General features: G+C 42.3%; 1 protein-coding gene across 10 annotated transcripts in view; it reads right to left on the reverse strand.

Moving 5' to 3' along the window:
* Window positions 1–19,861: 19,861 nt before the first annotated feature.
* The window catches only part of PTPN13 (protein tyrosine phosphatase non-receptor type 13), a 125,761-nt gene continuing 122,749 nt past the window's right edge, over window positions 19,862–22,873 (reverse strand). For all 10 annotated transcript variants that reach the window (XM_042796694.1, XM_042796692.1, XM_042796693.1 and 7 more), the window contains 3 exons: window positions 22,590–22,805; window positions 21,397–21,459; window positions 19,862–20,700 (listed from right to left, as the gene is read on the reverse strand). In XM_042796694.1, coding sequence (XP_042652628.1) covers window positions 20,620–20,700; window positions 21,397–21,459; window positions 22,590–22,805 — 360 coding nt within the window. In that variant the 3' untranslated portion in view covers window positions 19,862–20,619. The remainder of the gene's footprint in view (window positions 20,701–21,396; window positions 21,460–22,589; window positions 22,806–22,873) is intronic.

Genomic DNA, 22,873 nt, shown 5'->3' on the forward strand with positions numbered 1-22,873 from the left:
TTTATGGTGGAGAAGTGTTCTCGCTACCAAAAGTCACACCTCTGGAAGTCCTTTTTGTCAACCCGTCCCCTAACAGAAACATCATGCACCTGACACAGAATTTGTTCTTGGCCAGGCTACTCACTAGGCAGAGACCAAGGATTACAGCACAAAACTATGACGACAGAGCACTCAAACAGGAGGGATTACGTGGCTGTCCTACTCCTCAAAGCGACTTATGTTTAAAGCTGAATCAGCAGCAAGCCCTCCTGGAACCCTACCCTCTCCACTTGAAATTCATTTGACACATTGCAGGCTGTTAAATAATAATAATAATAATAATAATAATAATAATAATAATAATAATAATAATAATAATAATAATAATAATAATAATAATAATAATAATAACAACAACAACAACAACAATAATAATAATAATAATAATAACAATAATAATAATAACAACAACAACAACAACAAAACAACAACAAAACAACAACAACCAACAACAAACAACAATAACAATAATAATAATAAATAATAGTAACAGCAACAATAACAACAATAATAATAAGAAGAAGAGCAACAACAACAATAATAATAATAGTAATAATAATAGTAGTAGTAATAATAATAATAATAATCTCCATTAAAATGGCCTTACTCACAATTTGCACAGTGAGGTGACTTCTTGCAGAGAAAGCGATTCGCAGCATCCAGCTTGCAAAGTGAAGTAGTAAGAATCTGGAGTTAAAGCTACAGTAGCACTTTTCTCTCCTAAAAAGGAAATAAAATAAATTCAGGGCTGTCAGAAGAACAGCAAAGAGCCACCAGGTTCAGTGTCCCTTATCCTCTGTATTGTATGCACAGAGATCCAGGTCAAAAATACTGTCTGTGTTTTCTGTGAAGGACAACTAAGGCGCAGTCCTGCAAAGCTAAGCCTATGAATGTTTCCCAAGTCACCTGTAAAAGGAATATTCAAGAGCATGGATACAGCTGAACTTGTGGATAGTACGTTTACAACTTCTGAAATCTTCCAGAAGTTAATGCTGAAGTGTTCTGGGGACAACACAATTTTACCATATTTCTAAAGAATACAACCAAAATCTAAGTAGGAAAATACACCAAACAGAGTGTTTAGGATGGTTTTTGAAGCCTTGATTTTCAAGTGAGCTGCATGATTCTGGCAGGCAGACGTTCAAGGTGGGTTACTGGCAAAACAGTGATTCACGTGGTACAGTAAGGGAATTAAGACTTCTCAAGCCCTTGTATTCCCCAGTCACCCGATCCTTTTCACTTCTCATGACATCAAATTTCTTCCTTTTTCATACTCTCTACAAGAACAGAAACCAAGAAACTGAAGTTCCTTCATCCTGCCAGCGTTCAACCCCGCAGGCAGCGGCAGCCGCCGCCGCCACGTGCTTTGGTGTCACGCTGCCCCTGCTGCCCACAGCGATTAATCCCGTGATAACACACGCCCAGGTAACGGAGAGCTGCGGATGGCATCTCCTGAAGGTTCACGCCGGATTGTCCGTGACCAAATACAGAGTGCCTGACTTTGAGCTTGCAGGTGCTGCCCTGGCTGCACAGCTCTCTTCTGGCTTCCTGCCCACCTACCTGACAGAAGGGAGAGGACACTTAAGTGCCTGCTCCTTTTCCCCCCTCTCTCAGGTAAGCAGATAATTTCCTTGGAGTTCCTCTTCTCTCGTGCACAAACAGGCTTTCCGTGCTTTAAAAAATTAGAGAGAAGACCTAACGAGAGACATACTGCCGTGCCTACCTTCTAGCTCAGCCTGAAGGAACTGGTGCTACCTCCGTTGTGCTCGGTAGCCAGGAGCCCTGGTGTCATAAAGGCGTTGCTGGGGCAGCACCCGGCTCCGTGGGGCCACTCCATGAGTTGCTAGGGCAGCACCTGGCTCCGTGGGGCTGCTCCGTGGGGCCACTCCATGGGGGGGGCCACTCCATGGGGGCAGCCACCGGGGGACAAGTTGGCAAGGCCAGCCCAATCCACTCACCCAGCTGAAGGTGACAAAGGCATGTCACCAAGGCAGTAACACAGCGCTGAGCCCTGGGACAGAACCTCCCAAACCCCTGCCCAGAGGCTGATAAAGCATCATTTAAGGAACCCTTAAGTACCAGGACCAGACAACACTCTTTTTTTTTTGCAGTCTCAGAGGGATTAAATGAAAAAAGAAAGGTGACAAAAAATTAAATGATGTGCTGTGCACATTTTTGGTGGCCCATGCACTGATAGAAATGCAAGGAGGCTGTGTTTACCGATCTAGACATGCTAACTACTGGGCCAGGTCCTTTGCGACAAGAATTTCACCTATAAATTCTTTGTTAATGGGATAAGAAAAACAAAACAACACTGGAATCCTGTAGCCAGCAAAACACCACAGCAACCCAACTTTGAGCAGGTCTATATGACCCAGATTCTTTATGTTTCCCTTAATTACAGCTAATTCTTGAAAATCTTAATATGAGAAAAGGCTTCTGTACACCTTCCTGGGTAACCCCACCAGATTGTGAATGCAGTATTAAATCATGTCAGTCAAATATACACAATCAATCTTAAAAAAAAAAAAATTAACACATCACTGATAAGGTACAAATCATCAATTCAGAGATATTCTAATTTGCCGAAAAAATCAAGATGATGATTTACTCACCTCTATACTGAAAAATACTTATCGGATGATTTTTTGATGACAGCTGATTTATGCAGCTCAATTGCTCTAATTACTTGCCAGCTGCACAGTCCTTTTTTACATTTGATTGCTACACTGCAACTTCATGTCAGAAAATTTTCTGTGGAAAGAGGGAATCCTGCATCAAATTCCTATTTAGGACAGCTTTCAATCACAACAGTAATGGCACTGAAATTCTGATCTCCTATAACCCAGCTTTGCTGGAAGGAGGTCTTGGCACGTTAGGTGATGAACTGGTCTCCAGAGGGAGCACTGTCCTAAGGCTCTGGAATCCAACAGGCGTAGAATGCTGTTATGTCATAATAACGATACCATTTAAACAACAGAAATATTCCATGTCTTCCTCTCCATGACCTGTACACAAAAAAACCCGAGCTGTCAGGCTTCCAGCCTTTTCCATGGGAGATTAGTGTAAGACGTCTGCCTCACGCAATGTGCTCAGCTGCCTCAGTTTCAATCTCCCCACACACAACTTGACGCTCCTTCGCGTTTTCCTGAATAAGCCACAGTCATCAAAGTCTTTAACCAAAACATACTGCCAGAATGGTTTCAGTTTGGTGCACAGTTTAACCTGTAATTGATTATGAAGCAGTCCATCTTCAGTACACCACTTCATACAAGAGACTTGAGATCCACTGAACAGCACTAAATTCAAGAGCAAAACTGCATGATCATTTCCAGCTCGAAAGCCCGAGGGACCTTTTTGCTGCCTGTACAGATCAGAGACGTGATAGCTATTGCCCAGCCTCTGTCTACCTAACCCAGTTTCCCAGCCTGAACTTCTACAGTCACTGGAAATAAAATCAGAGGTTTAATTTCACTTTACGTATTTTTAGTTTTGTTACAAAATTTTCTACTTCCTCAGTTTTAAATGTGCAATTTTGTTTTAAAGGACATAAGCTCCTGTGTTCCACTTTCCCATGTTTAATGCCGGAGTTACAAGGAGAATTTAAGAGGTATTTCCTTTTGCCCTTGCAGTATTAAAAACAAACAAACAAAAAAAATCCACATTTATTTCTTCACATGTGTTCTCACAAACAAGCTTGCCATCTACCAGTTACCACCAGTCATTGCACACTTAGGCTACACGGTCTCTCCCCTTCACACAGTTCTAAGGAATCACTGAAGAGAAATAACATGGAGTTTATGCACCAGTAAGATGTCTGTACTGTACCATGTCAGTTCTAGCTACTAAATTGCAGTGTGTGATTTTCATTTTTTCCAGGGCAAATCTGCTCTTACACAAAAAAGCAGCAGAAGGAAGTGACGTCTCTGTCTGTAGTTCTTTTCCTCCACTAGCAACATAAATACCACGAACTTTCTGCTTTTATGAACTGTTTGCCTCTTGTTTAATAATCATCATAGAAAACCCACCAGATGTCAAGAAGCAGGTTTGATGTGCCAAAATAAATCCTGTGTCTGTGATTTGCAGATTTCTCTTTACCTTTTAACCGAGACAGACTGTTTGCTCCAGCTTACTACCTGCACTCAGTTTACTGTTCCAATTAGCACTGAATATATTCATAGTAGAAGGCTCATTTCTCCTAGTGGTGTGCATTAGCAAAGAGTTCATGCAATGACTCCACGATACATACCACTAATGCATCTCCAGTTCCGATGCATGCACTGTATTTCACATATTGGTCTGTAACACAGCTACTTTTTGCTCACAACCTCTTCTGTGGTCCAAAAGGTTCCAGGTACTCCCAACGCACTATATTGTCTAAGTAATGAATCCTTTAGAATCATGAAACCATCAGTATTTTTTGATTCTTTCAAATAAAAATTAAACAAAGACTTCCACTTACCATAGCTATAGTTTCCAAGAGAAAAGGGACAGCAGGCATCTGGGGAAAAAAACCCACATATGACAAGTTGAAAAGCAGATGCATTTTATTATTTGGAAGCTGAAAAAAAAAATCTGAACTATTTTTCCATTTACAAACATTTTTCCAAGTGCTCTATAGAGGTCAATGCCAGGAAGGGACAAGGCAGCAAATGGATTTCATCTTAAGGAGCCTAGGAAAACTCTCTCCTGGTGTCTTTCATGCAATATTCCATTTTGTTCTGTTCTCTCTGCTGTAACCTAAACATTCTAGATCAAAAGAGCCTGACAGAGGCCCACTGGATTTAGGAGAAAAGATTTTCATTGCCTCTTTTAGCCTTTCATCAAGCCTAGAAATCAGTTTTTCTTTTTTGTATATAGAAAATATATGAGCAAAATTGAAGTTGGGATTAGAAAGTCTGCTCATTCTTCTTCTGATGGTGTGTTCAGAATCAGGTAGTTAAAAAAAAATAGCTAAGTAAGATAGCAGGCAGAATGGGTCTTCAAAGCTAATAGGAACTCATTTTGTAGGTCAGCAGTGAGGAGAAGGGGGCAGTTTAACTTCAGTTTTTGCCACATCTACAGAAGTGAATTCATTAGGTGCAGAGTATAGAATACGATTTACACAAAAAAGAGGGCATTCAGAGCCAAACAGCATTGTTCTTTATACTGTTTTATTGTATTAATCACTAGTTATTAGGAGACTATGACTTGAAAATGACGAGCAGCATCCAAACACATGCTAAAAGAGAGTTGAAAGAGCCTAAGGCATACATAAAAATACTCCACTGAAAACAGAACAGGGAAAAGGCAGGGAGGTGATTTCCCCTCACCCAGGCAGAAAGACAGCAATACTACAAAGAGAAGAACAACAATGATGGCAGCTTCTTGCTCACGATTCCTGGTGACCCTTCATACTCTTGGAGTGTCAGAATCGTGGAAGGGCAATTTTTGGCTTGTTAATGCCAGAAAGCTAACTTGCTAGCTAAGAGTGCTAAAACAGGCTCCAACACATGTAAGATGCAATGGCAAACCATATGTAACAGCAAACACTAAAAAAAACCCACACTCAAGCCCACCGAGAATAAAGGTAAACTTATATAAAAGGTAAAATTAAGAAAAAAAAAATCATTCAATTCTGTATCATCTGAATCAACTGGATGATTTCCCAACCTACAAGTTCTTATGATAGAGACTTAATTGTGGTTGTCTTAATTTTCTGTTCCTTCCCTGATGTGACTAGACCTCCAGTGACTGTAACACGAGCACAGGCACCAGGCTCACATCATGAAACTTACCTTGTTTCTCAATTATCAGTAATCCTGAGTCCTGTCCTCAAAAAGAGCATAGGTGCCTCACATTAGAGAAAGTGAGTGGGAGACAGGAGTCGGTCTGGAGAACCCACACCGAGGATCCCAACACTTCTGTTCCCTGTATTAGCAAAGGGGGTGGAGGGGAGGGGGCCTGGGACTGGGAGGATTCCATAAGCCTCTGGAGCCAGTCCCTCAGCATCACTGCTAAGCCAGCAGTTGTGTTCAAAGAATATTTAAATCAACAGTGGCAATCAGGGAGACGTAACAGTGCCCAAGGTATTGATGAAGCCAAATCAACATTCTCTGAGCCCTGCAGCATGCATATGAACAGTGGCTCTTGTGCACTTAAATAATTTAGTTTCCCCAAATCTTTTCCAGGCCTTCAAGCTGCTGGAAAGGAGCCAAAAAGTTAACAGAGAATATATGTAGGAAAATTCTTTCTGTTCTCAGATTTTAACACAACAAAATAGGCTTAAGTACCGTTAGTGATTCTAAGATCCGAGTTACAGCTCTATGTCTCGGGCTCTGCTTTATGTTAATTTGGATATGAATTGATTTGATTTTGACTAATTTTTACCATTATATGGGTCTTAAAGCACCTTTCTCTCAAGACAATACATATGGAGAAGATGAGCCACAAAGCTGCATCATCTGGAATGGCTGCAAATTCAGAAGATACTGACAATTTTCTTCACAGAATGGGAAGACCCCAATTTCAGGTTTTCATTTCTGTAAGATCTATTCTTTCTATCCTAGTGGAAATGTCACAGTCATGACCCTATGGAACAAGCTTTGCAAGAACTGGGAAAGCATCCAACAACTGCTTGTCAAGACATCCCCAGGACACATGCTGTCACAATTGCAGAGAGCCATAACCACTGAGAAATGCCCGATACCACCAAAAGAAGGCATGGTTTGCTTTCTGAAGCAGCACAGGACCTTTCTGATTACAATCGTATGCTCTCAGAGATGTGTCTTCAAATCTGATTGACTCCAAGAGACTCTGCTCATTGGTCCCTAAGACCTGTGACAATGACACTGACTGTAGCCTTGAAGTAGTTACTTGGCATGCATAAAATGTGGATGTTAACAATTAGCTCCAGTGGTGTTTTCAGAAACAGGACTCCTTACTTAATGCTGAAGTAAACCATGTAAATTGAAATACAGTAAAACAGAGTTCCCCCAGAGCTTTCCATCAGAAAAACTCAGGGTGCTTTTAACAAAATGAATTCTGGCATCACTATTTTACAAAAGGGGAAACCGATGTACAGCATGGCGATATGAACGCATGTCTAGTCAAACCCTAGCAGAAGACCCATGCAGAATGCAGAGATGCAGTATAGGAATAATAATGGATATGGACATGACGTGATAAAGCGCAGAAGTACCTGCACTTGCCTTATTTAAGTGCTTGATTCCCAGTTATGCAAACTCATGCTTATTCTAGATATAAAACACATGAAAGCACATCTCAGCTTCTCCCCTAGTAAATGTCCCGGGTGGCCTGAAGCCTGAGCTGGCCCCTGGCAAGTATGGAGATAGCTTCTGAAGGTTCTTTCGGTGGAACTGGGAGGTGGGGAATTCAATTCGTCAATCTTACCTCCCACAGAAAACCCCCTCTGCAAAGTGTTTTATCACTAGTTGCCTCTCAAGGGCAGTGCTAAAGAGCATGAAAACTGAATTGAAGCTGGGCACAATTCTAATTCAAACCTTCTACTGTTAATACTTAAATCAAGAGGAAAAAGCAAACGTAATTCTTCAAATCAGGCATGAAAGCACTGACTCCTAATTCTGTGGCCTAACTTGTAAAAAATACATTCAAAAAACCCAACTTTATTTTTAACTCTGATGGCAGCGGTTTCTTGGAGAAATTTCACATCCACCACCAATCCTATCAGGATTAATGACAGCATTGAGTCAGAGTCCTAAATATAAATGCTAATGAAGCTGTATTACTTTCTATAGAGTTTAATTCAGAGATGTCAGATGAAATGGGCCTGTTGCTGATAGAATTGACCTAAACCAGTTGCTTGACTAAGCCCTTCCACCTTTTTGACTAATTCTAATACTCAAGCCTCTCTATGTGTTTTTCTGAACACAAAGAGAAAATTTCTTTGCAATGGTGTGCTGGGTTTGTGTGGCAGGGTTTTTGGTAGTGGGGGAGGGGGCTACAGTGGTGGCCCCTGTGAGAAGCTTCTCAAAAGCTCCCCTGGCTCCAAGTCAGCTGCACCTCTGCACCAGGGCTGAACAAATTAGAGATGGTGGCTGCGCCTCTGATAACGTAGTTAAGAAGGGGAACCTGAGAAGGGGTGAGGGACTTAGGAGGAGTTATGAGGAGGACACCTATGCGAACACCAAGGTCAGCGGAAGAAAGGAGAAGGAAGGGGGAGGAGGTGCGCCAGAGCAAAGACCTCCTGTATCCTGCAGCCCATGGAGGTCCACGGTGGAGCAGAGGCCGACCTGAAGCCTGTGGAGGAGCCCACGCCAGGACAGGCGTCTGTGCTTAAAGGAGGCCGGGACTCTGAGGGGAGAAGCAGCCCCCGCTGTTGTGGTTCGGCGCTGGGAGGGCTGCAACACGCGGGGGGGACCCACGCCGGAGCAGCTCGGGAACGGCTGCGGCCCGTGGGGAGGCCTCACTGTGGAGAAGGTTCATGGAGGGCTGTCTGCAGGGAGAGGGGAGCCCCGGGGAGCAGGGGAGGGATGGGCAGCGTTCACCCCCCCTCCTGAGCAGGAAGGAGCGGCGAGCTGGCTGTAACCCCCATCCCCTGCCCCTGCGCCGCTGGGGGAGGAGGGGGAGAGATGGGGAGCAGAGCTGAGCCCGGGAAGAAGGGAGGGGTGGGGGAGGTGGTTTTGGATGTGGTGGCGCTTCTCACTGTCCCACCTTGTCTGTTAAGCGTTGTCTTTGTTAGTGTTTGAATTAAAGTGATGTTCTTTTGCCTCTGATCATAATGAGTGAGTCACCCCTCCCTGTCCTTACATTGATTCCTGAGCCTTTATTTTCTCCTTCCCAGTGCTGGAAGAGAAGGGGTGCGTGAACAGCTGTGTGGTGCTCAGTTGTGCTCTGGGCTTGAACCATGACAAATTGTAAGCTGTAATTTGGCATCTGATGCTACTTGAACATGTTTGGCAAAAGCTCATCATTAAGCTCAGACTGAAAAATATGCCAGTAGCAGAGTTTTTCTTAATATCACAACAATTATTTATGCAGAAGGTGGTGAAGGAAAGGGTAGAAGGAAAAAGTCTTTTGTTCCCTCTATCTTTTTTAGCTTTTGAGACCTCCTGTCCTGGTGAAATAGATAAACACTCATCAAAATCACATTTGCAGTAGATATGCTTTCCTTAATCATACCATGAACAAAACAAATTTCCAATCCTGGGAAAAAAAATTAAAAAAAAAAACTATTGGAAATCACCTTCTCCTCTTCTTGGGAGAACCCTAATATTATGGTTTATATGCAGCATACTGTACATAAGTTTTGAAAAGATTTCAGTATATTTACTTTTTCTCTCTTTTCCCCTTATAGCCATAGAGGCTGAAAGGACTTCTGAATTAAAAAAGGTTAGTTAAAATCTAATTCCTATGTCTTTACCAGCACTATTGGTTCCCAGGCCTTGGGAACAACAATCCAGGTTGATGCAAACATAGACCCATCATTTGTGAAACAAGAGGTGGTATGTCAGCTACTACAGGAGCTTGACCCCTGCAAATCAATGGGCCCTGACAATATTCACCTGTGGGTGTTAAAAGAGCTGTGTGATGTCATTGCGAGGCTTCTCTCCATAATCTTTGAGAAGCTGTGGAGATCGGGGGACATCCTAGAAGGCTGGAAGAAGGCTAATGTCACCCTCATCTACGGGAAGGGCTTAAAGGAGGATCCAGGAAATGACAGGCCCCTCAGCCTTACTTCAGCCCGTGGGAAAGTTATGGAATGAAATCCCCTGGGGGCTCTCACAAGTCAAATGAAGCACGTGATTGGGAAAATCCGGCATGGATACACCCAGGGCAAATGGTGCTGGACAAACCCAGTCACCTCCTACGACAAAGGAACCTGCTCGGTTGAGGTGGGGCGAGCAGTGGGCATTGCCTGCCTGGATTTCTCCAGGGCTTTCAGCACAGTTCCCCGCAGCCTCCTGCTAGAGAAACTGGTACGTGACGGCCTAGACGAGTGGTCAGTGCGGGGGGAACCGGCTGCCAGGCTGCACCCAGAGGGTGGGGGAAAATAGCTCCTTTTCAGCCTGGCACCCTGTCCCAAGTGGGGTCCCCCGGGGAGCGATATTGGGCCCAACACTGTTTAGTGTCTTTGTAAGTGATCTGGGTGATGGGATCGAGTGTACCCTCGTGAAGTTTGATGATGATACAAACCGCCTGGGGAAGCGGACACTTCCGAATGAAGAGCCACTCTGCAGGGAGACCTGGAGAGGCTGGAAGGGTGGGCTAACAAGAACCTTATGAAGTTCAACAAAGGCAAACGTAAGGTCTTGCACCTGGGAAAACATCACCCAGGAGGGCAGCCCAGGCTGGGATCTACCCATCTGGGGAGCAGCTCTGTGGAAAGGGACCTGGGGGACACAATCTCGGTAGGAGGGAGCAGCGGGCTGCAGCGGCAAAGAAAGCCAACAGGATGCTGGGCTGCATCAAGGGCATCCCCAGCAGAGATAAAGAGACATTATCCCGCTCTACTCGGCGCTTGTCAGGCCACACCTGGAATCCTGTGCTCAGTTTTGGTCCCCTCTATACAAAAAGATGTGGACAGGCTGGAGAGGGTCCCGAGAAGGGCCACGAAGATGACCAAAGGACTGGGAAGCGTCCCGTATGAGGAAAGGCTGAGGGAACGGGGTTTGTTCAGCCTGGAGAAAAGATGACCTAGGGGAGACCTTGTCACCATGTTCCAGTATTTAAAGGGTGGTGACACAGAAGATGGAGACTGCTTTTTTACAAGGAGTCACTTGGAAAAGACAAGGGGTGTTGGGTACAAGTTACTTCTGGGGAGATTCTGACTGGACACAAGAGGAAAATTTTTCACAATGAGAACAATCAGCCATTGGAATAATCTTCCCAGGGAACTGGTGGATTCCCCAACATTAGGCACTTTTAAGACTCAGCTGAACAGAGTGCTGGGCCATCTTGTCTAGACTGTGCTTTTGCCAAGAAAGGTTGGACCAGGTGACCCTTGAGGTCCCTTCCAACCTGGTAGTCGATGACTCTGCAAATAAGCTCACATGGCAAACTGCATCAGATCTGCAAGGCACAACAACTGGTGCAAGAAGACCCCTCCCACCCTCCGAGCACAAGCTGAACCCAAACCCTTGAAATCCTGATTCAAGCTTTACCACACTTTACTCAGACCTCTTAACTAGGCCAGGCCCCCAGTTCCCATTTACACCAGCCTAACTCAGACTTTCCTAATTCTGCCCTGAACAGGCACATGAGTACTGAAACCCTCAACTACCTGAAGCCTTCTCACACAACACCCACTCGACACAAAAGCTGCTTGAAAGACAAAAGCTGCTTGAAAGACTAAGGCAAGAGCTAGATGGAGAAGAAAACTTCTGAAATAAACATTATCCTTCAAGCAGACTCTTCATAAGGACTTTGTTACAATTGTGATTGCTTGGCACATTTTGCTTTTGGATCTCCTGGAGGAGCTGATTCATACTCAGCGAGTCAAGCAACTTCATGTTCCATGGGAAGGGGGAGATTCTAGTACTTTTGAAATGCCATTTATAAACCCCACTTCTTTCCATTCTAGCCTTTCAGCCGTGCCTTCACACCACAGCTCCTTTGGGCCCAAGGGTGAATTTTTACAAAAAGAAACCGACTAGAATGTAATATAACCCATCTCTCCACACAAGTAAGATGATAAGTTTCCTGGGTCAGATGCTGATCTGTGTTTTTACCAAGAACACTGGCAAATCTCAACAAATTAAGTGAATGAGACAACTGGACATGACACAGCAAGACTGCACAATAAACTGTGCTAGGGGAGCCAGGAGATCTTGAATGATAAGGTATCTACACGCTTACCTTGGTTGTGCTTGTTTTCTGCCCAGTTCCATAGCCCTAGAGTGCAGGAGGTTATTGTAGCTCTAGGAGCTTCTGATACCATGCCTGAGTCTGGAAAAAAATCCAGAAAACTGTTCTCAAAATTGCATTATCCCTATGTGCTGTAAACTGTCAACTTACTGGTCACATGAGTGGCATGTAAATAATGTCTCTCCCACAAGAGAATCTTAATAATAAAAAGAGAAAGGAAGTGATTTTGAGGCTAAGAAGGTAAGTGTTTTTAAGGTAAGCAAGGCAAACATTCCTACTAGTACATGTGGCTAGACACACATATCCCACGCAGGCAGATGTTTCTGTTGAATCCTGCCCTAAGATAATGGTAATTTCTAAAGCATTCATCACCATGGCAGTGCTACACATCACTAGACAGGCAGTTCATATCCAAAGTCCACAGACCAAAAGGCCCAGGGCAGAAGCCTGGGCTACAGAGAGCACAAACCAGTTATGGTAAGGCACATGAGAATTGCTGAATGCTTACAGTGATCCAGGGATTCAAAACAAACAGAAAAAAGTTTGGGTTCTGCTGGGAAGAAAAAGCTGTGCATGAAAAAGCAGGTTACAGAAAGGGGATGAATGCGGAATAATTATTATACGACCTTGCTTGTTTAACTGTACACTTGGCTCATATAGCTCCTGCATAAATCTAACCTTGTTTGTTAATGCTTTATGACTCACTTAGAAAAACTAAGCAAAGCAGATAGCTGTGCTTCGAGAATCTTTTTCATTAGAGCACTGGGTAATATGATCGAATTGTGCTGATGGGAAGACTGGCAGTGCTCTAGGAACAATACTGTTGAGGAAATGCCTCCTGATAACCACTCATTCCCCTATTATCTGTAGCATCAGTACAATAACCTTTTCTACAGTAGAACTGGGAATGATGCCTTCGTGTCACTATACCAACAGCCAGCTTTAGGAGCTGCCAGGCAGTGTTACAGCTGCTTCAGAGCATTCAGCACTTGTTAAAGATACTGAGACAAACAGACTTGACATTACTTTATCACTCCATTTACTGTAAATGAAGATTTTTCTCATGGATATACATCAAGGAGACTCAGACCAATTATTTTAATTATTGAGTCAGAGGTCACTGGTCTTTGACACATTATTATTCACCACTGGAGAACTAACTGCTAAAAAAAGCCCTACTGCATCCCAAGATTACACTGAACAGTGCCAGAACCTAAGGACAGATTTGCCCTCAAGAAACCTGCAACTTATATATTAAGAAGCAACAGAATGTCAGGAGATGGACAGACAGCACAGGAAACCAAGCAGACTATACGTGCCAGGCTGACAGTCCCTATTTTGAACATACCGGTAGCCTGTGTGGCATCAGAGCAAGGGTGAATTATAATGAGACAAACAAGGCAACAGACAATCAGCTGCCTGCACTCTCTGGGGCCAGCTCCAACAGGCCTGAAAGGTCTGGCAGCTGGTCACGCAGCGGCCATACCCCAGGGGCAGCCTTCCTTCTCTATCCTAGAAAAGGCCACACACAGGAGACACAAGGAGATGCAAGAAGATAGGTGCTGCAGTTCTGCTGCACTCCTGACTCTTTACCACTCAAGACTAGGGTATTTTTAAACCCACAACTGTTTGACATGAGAAATTTATTTGCTTGACAAGTGTCAAAGTAGCTGTGGAAAAAGTGATCTCATTCTACAACAAATAGCCAAGTACCCTTCTGTTTTATCTACTAACCCTGTCCAGCTTCCAAAAGACTCCTGCAGCCTTGCTCGTCACATCAAAATTGGCTTAGCCACCTCAAGGAATTGTTATACGCAAAATGCTGAACGTACTTGGCTCCAACTTCAGTGGGCTTGGCCTGAATGCTCAGCACTGGTAGAGGTGGAACCAAAAATTAGACTCTTTCACTGAAGCTTTGAATTCTCTCTCTCTCAAGACTTCAAGGCAAGAACAATAATTTGAAGTGCTGGCTGCTCTTCATGAATGATCTACTCCTTGCAGTGACGCTACAGCACGCACAGCTGAAGGCAGAGCTGCAGTTATGATCATAGACAGATGCACTACTGGGGAAATGGGAAAGCAGAACCCCCAGAACTCCTATGTATACTTTCTGAACTCCTTTGCATACCTTCTTTAATGGAATCTATATACTAAGGCTGGTTAATCATACTTTCAGACCCAACTCTGCTGTTTGCAAAATAATCTTCCACTTTTGGAAAAAGCAGTGGCTGAAGCAAAGGCTTATCTATACTCTGTGGAATTTCCCCTTTCCTGAAAGCACAAACAATGTTCTAGGAGTTGTAATAGAGAGTTGTAGCAAAAGGAGGCAAGAAGAGAAATAGAATAGGATGAAGAGGAATGGCAATGTCTTCTGGGCACACAACTAACACCTGCATTTGTAGTTGCAGTACTCGTCAGAGACATGGAATACAATTAGAAGCACTCACTGAGAGTCTGCCAGTTCTCTGTGTTATGCCAAGATGATAGATGGTCACGTCATGACACACCTGAAAAACATGCAGGGATATTCCACTGCCTACATAAATAAACTACGATTTCTGTCCCAACCTTCACCAGGGATTAACAATCCCTGTAATTCTGACTGACAATACCAAAAACATTACTGATGTTGGACACGTGAGAGGTAACACAACAGACTTTTACAGCAACTTCTATAGGAAGGAAAGGCTGAAAAACTGTCATGTTGGCATTATTTTCCACGACAAATCATTCACCTGAACTTTTATGAAAAACAAGAACAATGGTTTATAGTCTGTGGAAGAGACCCAGAAATAGAAAAATGTGGTGCTGGACATGTACTTCGCCCCAAAGAAAAAAAAAGCTTTATATAAAAATATGTATGATTCAAAGGAATTATGAGTACTTATGACGAGACAGCTGTAAGACAACCTATATTTTTTTTTTTTTTTAAATAGGATATCCCAGAGTATCTGTTCTTGAGGACAGTGTGGAAATATCCAATCTGGCTTTAAAGAGAGCTGAGAAGCCAAACCAGTCCACACAAAGCTCTTGTTACTGAACTCCCAGGCTGCTTCTGTGACCAATTTAATTTGTTTAGAGGTAACACACTAAGAATGATGAAATCGATTTCCTGGGACCCACTTGAGGAAGTTAGCAATGAAATCTGCTCCCAGTTCAATGATTTATCCTTCAGATCACATTCTCTTAGCAAGCAAGATCTTTCCAGCACTTCATTAAAACAAAACTAACCACCCCTTCCCTAAAATGTCACTAAGAAACAAAGCTCCTCACAGAGCCCACTTGGCTGGCTGACACAGGCAGTAAAAATAAAGCACAAGTGATCTTCAAATTCAGGTCTGAATGCCAGCTGCAGATGTTGTTCTGAGTCACTACCTCACCATGGAAAACAGCAGTGCTATCACAGCATGGAGCTGTTTTTCTCCTTACAGAGAGAGCTGGCTGAAGCACTGTTCTGCTCCTGGAAGAGCAAACACTTTCCCCCAAATGAAATAATGTGGTTCCAAGACTCAGCCCCACCACCTTCCTCTCACAAGCCCAACCAGGAATTCTAAGCCCCCTGCCTGCCATGCTGCTGATGATGACCAGGCGTCAGGCCCTCTGAGCTCTGCACCACTTCTGCTCTGGGATTCTTAAACAGGACCCGAACATGCTTCTAGGAGATTATCTGTGAATCAAAAGGTGTTTTTTTCTTTTTTCTTTTCTTTTTTTTTCCTCTACAGACCCTTATATCTGACAGCATCTTTGACTTATCTTCAGACAAATGCAGACCTCTTTCTTTTCACTGTTGATGGGTTTATTTCCTTTCTTTTGCCTTGTATTGAGTTTGATTTTGAAACGTAATGGGGGGAATGTATTGATTTGCTATTTCAACTCCTAAAATCAGCAATGGAGATATATTTTATACAGCTGTGTATCAAGCATTTCTCTGTTTCATAGCTATGTTGTTGGTTTTTTTTTTTTTTTTTATTTCTTTAGTGTATTTCTTCTCCCCTTTAATAGGTACATACGTTTTTTTCACACATTCTGTGAAAATAACTGCTGGATTACATTGGACACTTGTATCAAACATAAAATGAAGTAATATACCACAGAAGCCTCGCAGAACTCACTGTGCCTTTAATATTAAGACTCCTTGCTACGCTGTCCTCTCAAAGCTGCTTAAATAATGAGTAACATTTCCCTGATCTTACCATTCAGTTGGCCAAGATCAACTGCACTAGTACAGCAGTACAGAACAGATTCTCCACTTCAGCTGGATGTTTGCCCCTAGCTTTGCTCTGACTTGACTATCAGTGGCTGTCATAAATGCAATCTTGCATCATGATGATGGCTCACATTCTTGAATGTGCCTTGTCACTCCATTAACAAAATTTGACCCTCAGGTCATAGGTCTCTGTACCCTGGATACTGTAGAGAAGACATCACAGACATCATGCATATTAAAAGCAGGTTCACTTATGTGAGAAATACTGAGAAGACATGAACCAGGAAGTTGCTAGCATACACAAAGGGGGCCAAGCTGTTTTGGTTGCCCAGTGGAAGAGGTGGTGGTGTTGTGTTGCCTTTTTTTAACATGGAGGAAGTCAGAAGCACTTTGTAAGCATTTCACCGCCTCCAAGTCAGCCGCTCTTGAACCTTCAAAGCTTAGATTAAAATTTTCTTCTATACTGTTAATAATATGCACTACTTATCTTGGCTCAACTACTATCTTGTGCCTTAAGAGGTTTTCAGGGGTGGGTATTACACTGGTTTCTGCCACACATGCAGAATCACTACAGAACACATGTAGTTCATCTCACAGAAAGAGTTGCCCAGCTCCCAAGATCTCTCGCATGTCATCTTTAATTGTTCTCCTAAGTTCCACCTCATCAGATAGAAGACTTTTTGCAGCTGCAGAATCACCTGAAGACCCACGAGAACAGGCCTTTATTTGGGTTTGTACCATCAGAGGATGACATACAAGTGCCTTAACAGAAATACAGGCCCATGTCCTTGTTGTAAGCCTGCTTCCACTTAAAGGAGATATTAAAATCTTTTCTGACTGCCTTTCAGGATTCTCCTGCAAAACACTGGACACATGATAAATGAAAGCATTCCCTACACACAGCAAACTCTTAATTCATTCTTAAGTAATTCTTTTCCCCACATAGCTAGTTTTAGAAGGATGTAAGTTGTAGAGGAAGAGGCTGCCTAGAAGCATTCAAGAAGCAACAGTAATGAGCCCTCAAAATAGTCTCCAAGGAGCAACTGGAATTCCTCCTTTGTAGGTTGTTGCCCTTCGCTTGCATGGGCAAAGACCAGCAAGCAAAACAAAGATATGATAAACAACTAATGGCACAAGGATGCTTATGTAGCAAAGTGTGTATGTTTCTGTCAGCTAATTCTGGTTGGAAGAAAAAAAGGATCCTTTCTCTCTTGGATTAACACAGAAGAGCAGTTCTTTAATTAGCACTATAATGGGTTATATATCAGTTTTTTTTCCTAGTCTGGTAAGCTTCCTGCTGAAAATTGAATACCTATTAAAAAAAAAGAAAAACAAAAAAAAACAAACAACAAAAAATTCTCTTTCAGCTGGAACATGTCCTGGTTGCTTACTCATCAAGATATCACAGTTCTAAAAGAAAAAACAAACAAACAAAAAAAAAGAAAAAACCTCAAAAAACCCCAAAAGAAGCCACTGAAGATTTTTTCCCCCCTGAAAAATTATATAGTCTGCATACTAAGCAAGCACACAGCATTTTTTCCATTCAAGGAACTAGCTGCTTAGTCATTTTTCTTCTAATTTCTTCGAAGAGGACAGAAAGATTTTAGGTAGCCTAATTCTGTGGAGAAAAAGATGAGTATTGGTTCATATTTCCAACCAGGTTCCCCATAGAAACCAAGCTCAAGCCATCACACTGCATAAGCATGTCCGTTTTCTTGCAGTAAGTTTTGAGCTGTGGGGTCTATTCCAACCAAACTGACCACATCACGTGTCACAAGACAGCAAATTCCACCTGCTTAGCAGACATCCGCACAGTGTCCTCAACAAGTATTAGACTAAGTAGCACTCCATCTTTATTAGATATCCAATTCCTCAAGGTTGAGACAAAACCCCAAAGAAACTCAGACCACTGCTCAAGAGGCCAATGACACCTTTCATCATACATGTGTGACTGCTTCGGAACAGCCAAATGCTTCCCATTGGGGCCCATCTGTTTTATCATAAAGTCAGGGAAATCAGGAATTTGGCCAAGAAAATTTCCATGTAGGAACTCTGTATTATTTCTACATTACCTTGGTTTCAGTTGCATACTGATGGTACTGGGAGGATGATCTCAGATGGAATGGATCAAACAGACTGAAGGCAGCTGTAGAAGGGCCACATTTATCCTTGTTTGTTCAGACAAGGATGCTTTGCTCCACAACATCCCCGGCTTCTTTAAAAGAGTTAAACCAGTTAATAAGTGAGTAGGGATAGCTGGGTTTCCCAGCTGGAATTCTGGGGCTGGGGTCCTAAATATTACAATAACTAAACATTAGCAGGGTGAATAGAGAGGTCTATTTATTCACTGATGATTCTGAGAAACTGAAAAGTGTATCTGGCAGAGAGGCTGTTTGCTTTTACTGAGGATGGGAAGGTTTGGACAAGTTGATTATACCCTGCTTTTCTATGTGCCCATCATTAAAAAGAAATTGGGTATAACATGCCCTAACATAGATCTTCAGATCTGTGATGACAAGCTGCAAATCCTGGAATCTTGTACTGATTTGTGTTTCCTGTAAGATGTAACCTGCTGCAAATTGTTTGCACCATACCAAAGTGGGATTCATGTAGCATACTGCACAGAAGTCAGTTCCTGTTTCTACATTGTTTGTATGTATCTGAAAACATCTAAAGAAAGAATTCAACTGCCTTAACCATACTGCCTAGTTACCATAATAATTTTTGTTTCTAAAAACCAAACATACCCAAATCCTTTGAACTCACTATATATGTATAAAACAGTAGCAGCAGTGTAACAACGAGCTGTGTTTACTTACTTTGCCTGTTGACAACTGTAGTCCTGAAAATCCTGTCTTCACTTTAAAGCTCCTTCATACAGGTGTACTGTCAACACGGCTAGTCAATTTGCCTCTGATTCTATCTACACAGAATTAATTTTCCTTTCTCAAACTGCACTGCTCTGTAAAAGAGGTATGCTGGAGGGAATAAAAATCATAGTATTACTGTGACAAGTGAAAAAGGCTTTTTCCCTTTTTTAAAGTCATGCTGTTGCTAGCTAGAATATCATTAAACAAGCAAGACAGTGACGGTTTCAGTTTTGGGACACCAGAACATAGTGGACTACTATTTTGAAGAGTAAAAACCTTGCATAATCACAGGCCTCTGAACTTAATTCCACCGTTGCAATGCAGAATGCTGTCAAATAAGTACTCTTACATCCTTCCTGACAGCACAAGTCACAAGCTTCAGTTCTGGTAAGAACTGGTGGGACTGGAATATTGCTCAAACCCTTGGATGGGCCCCTGTGCTGGATGATGGCAGTTATTCATCATCCAAAGTTCCCATACAGCATAAAATGAAGATTTCTTTTCAGAACCGTTTTGACTGCTTACAATATCACTAAAACACTGAGTTACTTAGAACCTGCCTCCTACCTCAAACCTGGTTGCTTTAAGCAGGGTAGATTACACTGTTGTCAGATCACTGCCACAGCATCCATGTGCAAACACACCCCAAAAAATGTGATATAGGTCTCAATGCCCAGGTATGCTGAGAAACAAGGAGGAAAAGAAAATATCCTCATCCTTTCACCATGTGTAGAAACTCCACAGAAAGGAGCCTACTGTTCTACAGGTTTTTTCAAATGGACACTGAAGAGCAGAAGGACACTGAGAGCTGAAAACGTGCATCAGCTCTTTTGTTGCAAATTTCTTAAGTAGTGCAGCAACCACAATGAAGGCCAAGAAAAATCAGTCACAAGGACACAAAAATACCCAGACCCACTGATCAGCGTACTTTAGGTGTACATTTTATTTACAGAGTAGAGATGCCCAATCAGTTATAAAGTTAGACACCTGGTAATTCAGCTTTTTTTGTAAAAGTATATAAATATATACATGAAAGTCTATGAAGTAAACATTATTAACTGTGATACTCTCAGTAAACATTCACTACTATCCTTATCCTAACAAGCATCTCTTAAGGCTTAATGCTGATTTCAAGATGCTCTCTATAAAATAGCTGTAACTGTACTAAAAGGGCAAAAATTCTGTGCCATAAACAAGCTTTTAAGAGAGACTAGTAAAATGTCTTTGTAATAAAGTCTGCCAGGATAAAAAATACTGCTTCATCCCTCCCACTTCCCCACCTCATAAGAAAAATACCCCAAAACAGTTGCAGAACTGGAAAGCATTATAAGATTACTTTTTTCTTCTTCTTTTTTAATTAAAATATTTTTATTTCAGTATTTTATCACATATTAAGGAAGATGCAAAAAATGCAGCTTTATTAAATATTATTTAGTTATACAAAAATCTCACATATGTGTCCATGGGGCTGAAGATATTTGTGGTACTGTATGAACTATCCCTTTTCCTTATAACTATATACCTTGTTTGGAACGATGGAGAAACTTTATAGAAAATACATTTGACAGCAACTGAAGGAAGGGACTGGAAAACTATTGGCGGAACAAAAAAGACCCCATGTGAGAGTCTCTAGACTTCCTTGCTTCCTTATTTTAAAAGCACTTCTGCTTCAGTATTTTATTTGCTTTTCTGTTGTTCTTCATGTTGGAGATGATTCAGGACATAAAGGACAACTTGATAGCAGAAAATGTACTGATCCTGCACGGGAAAGAAAATCACAGAACATGTGAAAAATGCTTGTACTACCTAAGCAATTCACTCTCACCTGCACTTCACAGGTGCACAGCACTTGATTTCAATACTATTTCTACAGTTATATTCAAAAACCACAAAAAAATACCCCACAGTGGAGAAACATGCAACCTCAACTTAAAACAAATACGAACACTCCCCTGTCACTAAAGATGCATGGGACACCTATCTTCCTTTCACACCAAAACCACCTCAAGCAGAGTACTTTACATAAGTGAAAATGGAGACAGCAAGTGAATTTCAAGGTCTTGTATCGATGCCAACTAATACAGAACTCAGATGACAGTGCAACTTCTTATTTCAATCTCAGTGATACAAGGTATGGGAACTAAAACAGAACTAATACATATTTTGGGGTGTGAGGTGGGGATGACAGTTTTGTGATTTGGCTTTACTCTTTGGTGTTTCTTTGTTTTTTCAAACACAGATCAAAGCAGCACAACATGTTAAAAATTACATGCATTTATAACTATTAAATACGTACTGCTACTTGCTAGTATGTATCTGATTTAATTCTCACAACACAAATGTTGCATTAGAGGGCAAAAGAAAATCATTGTGTGCATCAGGGAAAGTTTCCTGGCACAGAGTTGGAATTCCAGTGTCCTTCCTTTAGCATACACCTGGGGAAGCCAGACTCACCTCCGTCTGAACCATCCCATGTCTCTGCAGACGCATCGTGCGCACCAGGTCTGAAATGTCGAACTACCAAAACAAACAGCAATTTAAACATTCAAAAAGACAAAGATGCATATAAAGGAAACACCTCCAGCACCAAACCAAGAAATCCAACTAGGTACATTAAAGATTTAGTAGTGAAACAAATAACAATTCACTATAGCCTATGCATTTCTGGCAGATAACCTGCATGCGCTGGCTCTGGGCAATATGGATGCAACCCTCCCACATCAGACACCTTCCTTGTGTTTTCTTCTGCTGTGCACGGGCTCTCTTGCTTACTCTTACTGGGAACTGAGTGTGCAGAAAATAGAGCACCTTGATCCAACCTAACAAAACACTTTTCATTTCCCCAGGTCTATAAAATTCTAGATGTTTAGTGGGTGCTGAGAAACCCCACCGGGCTAAGCATGACAGCTCATCTTCTCTACAAATTCACAACAAATTTTGCTACACCAGGCCAGTGAAGGACATAAACATAATGAAGCTAGCACCCTCCTGTGGATCACTCTAGAAAGCATTTCCCTGGTTGTGCTGGCAAAGGTAATTTACATGCCCTCATCTCCAGCTGACGTGTTCGCACACAGAGTTTTTGATTCAGCTGCCTGAACAGATACTCTGGTTGGCTTCTAGCTGCCCTCCAGTTCATGGATCTCTAACTGACTGAGTGCCACAACTCTCATCCTTAATGCCATTTAACACAGTAGTTTCACTGAGTACCTCCAGCCAGATCAGACAGGTATTTCTAATTTTTACTTCAACTGCCCAAGTCATCATGGCAGCACACTGTTGTTCCCAAGCCATATGCCAGAAGTCTGCTACAGCAGGACATGTCCTTGCAACATACCCTAGAACATCTCAGGTGGCACCAAACAACACTGGGTTGCTGAGGTGTCAACAAACAGGACACTTAACAATATTCCCTGAGCTAACCCAAGAAACAGTGGAAGTTAGAGCTCTCCCCCCGACTGGGATCGTCAACAAAGAAACATTTCACAGACCCTGCTGGTTTACACACTGATTTCTGTTACATTAAGACACGGCCAGCATGCTACTCTCAAAAGCATGGCATATTCTTTAAACAACTAAACAGATCCAATGCAACACATTTCCTGCAAGTCAAAAGCACAGCTTAGCCCATCCTCTTGGGTACTCACATCGAGGTCTCTGCTGATTAACCCTAAAACAACATCTATACAAATAAGGGTCCCTGATCGTCCAATGCCTGCACTGCAGTGAGTTATGATAGGTCCCGATTTGTGGACATGCCGCATGTAGGAGATAAAAGTAAGCAGGTCATCTGGTTGAGAAGGGGTGTCATGGTCAGGCCAGGCGATGAAATTCAGATGGGAAATGTGTCGTACTTCACCTGTCTGAGGTTTAAAAACAACAGTAACAACAAACTGTAACACATGTAAAGAAAAAAAAAGACAAAATATAA

This window comes from Tyto alba, unplaced genomic scaffold (assembly GCF_018691265.1).
Source record: "Tyto alba isolate M040663 unplaced genomic scaffold, T.alba_DEE_v4.0 Super-Scaffold_23, whole genome shotgun sequence".
Classification (NCBI taxonomy): domain Eukaryota; kingdom Metazoa; phylum Chordata; class Aves; order Strigiformes; family Tytonidae; genus Tyto; species Tyto alba.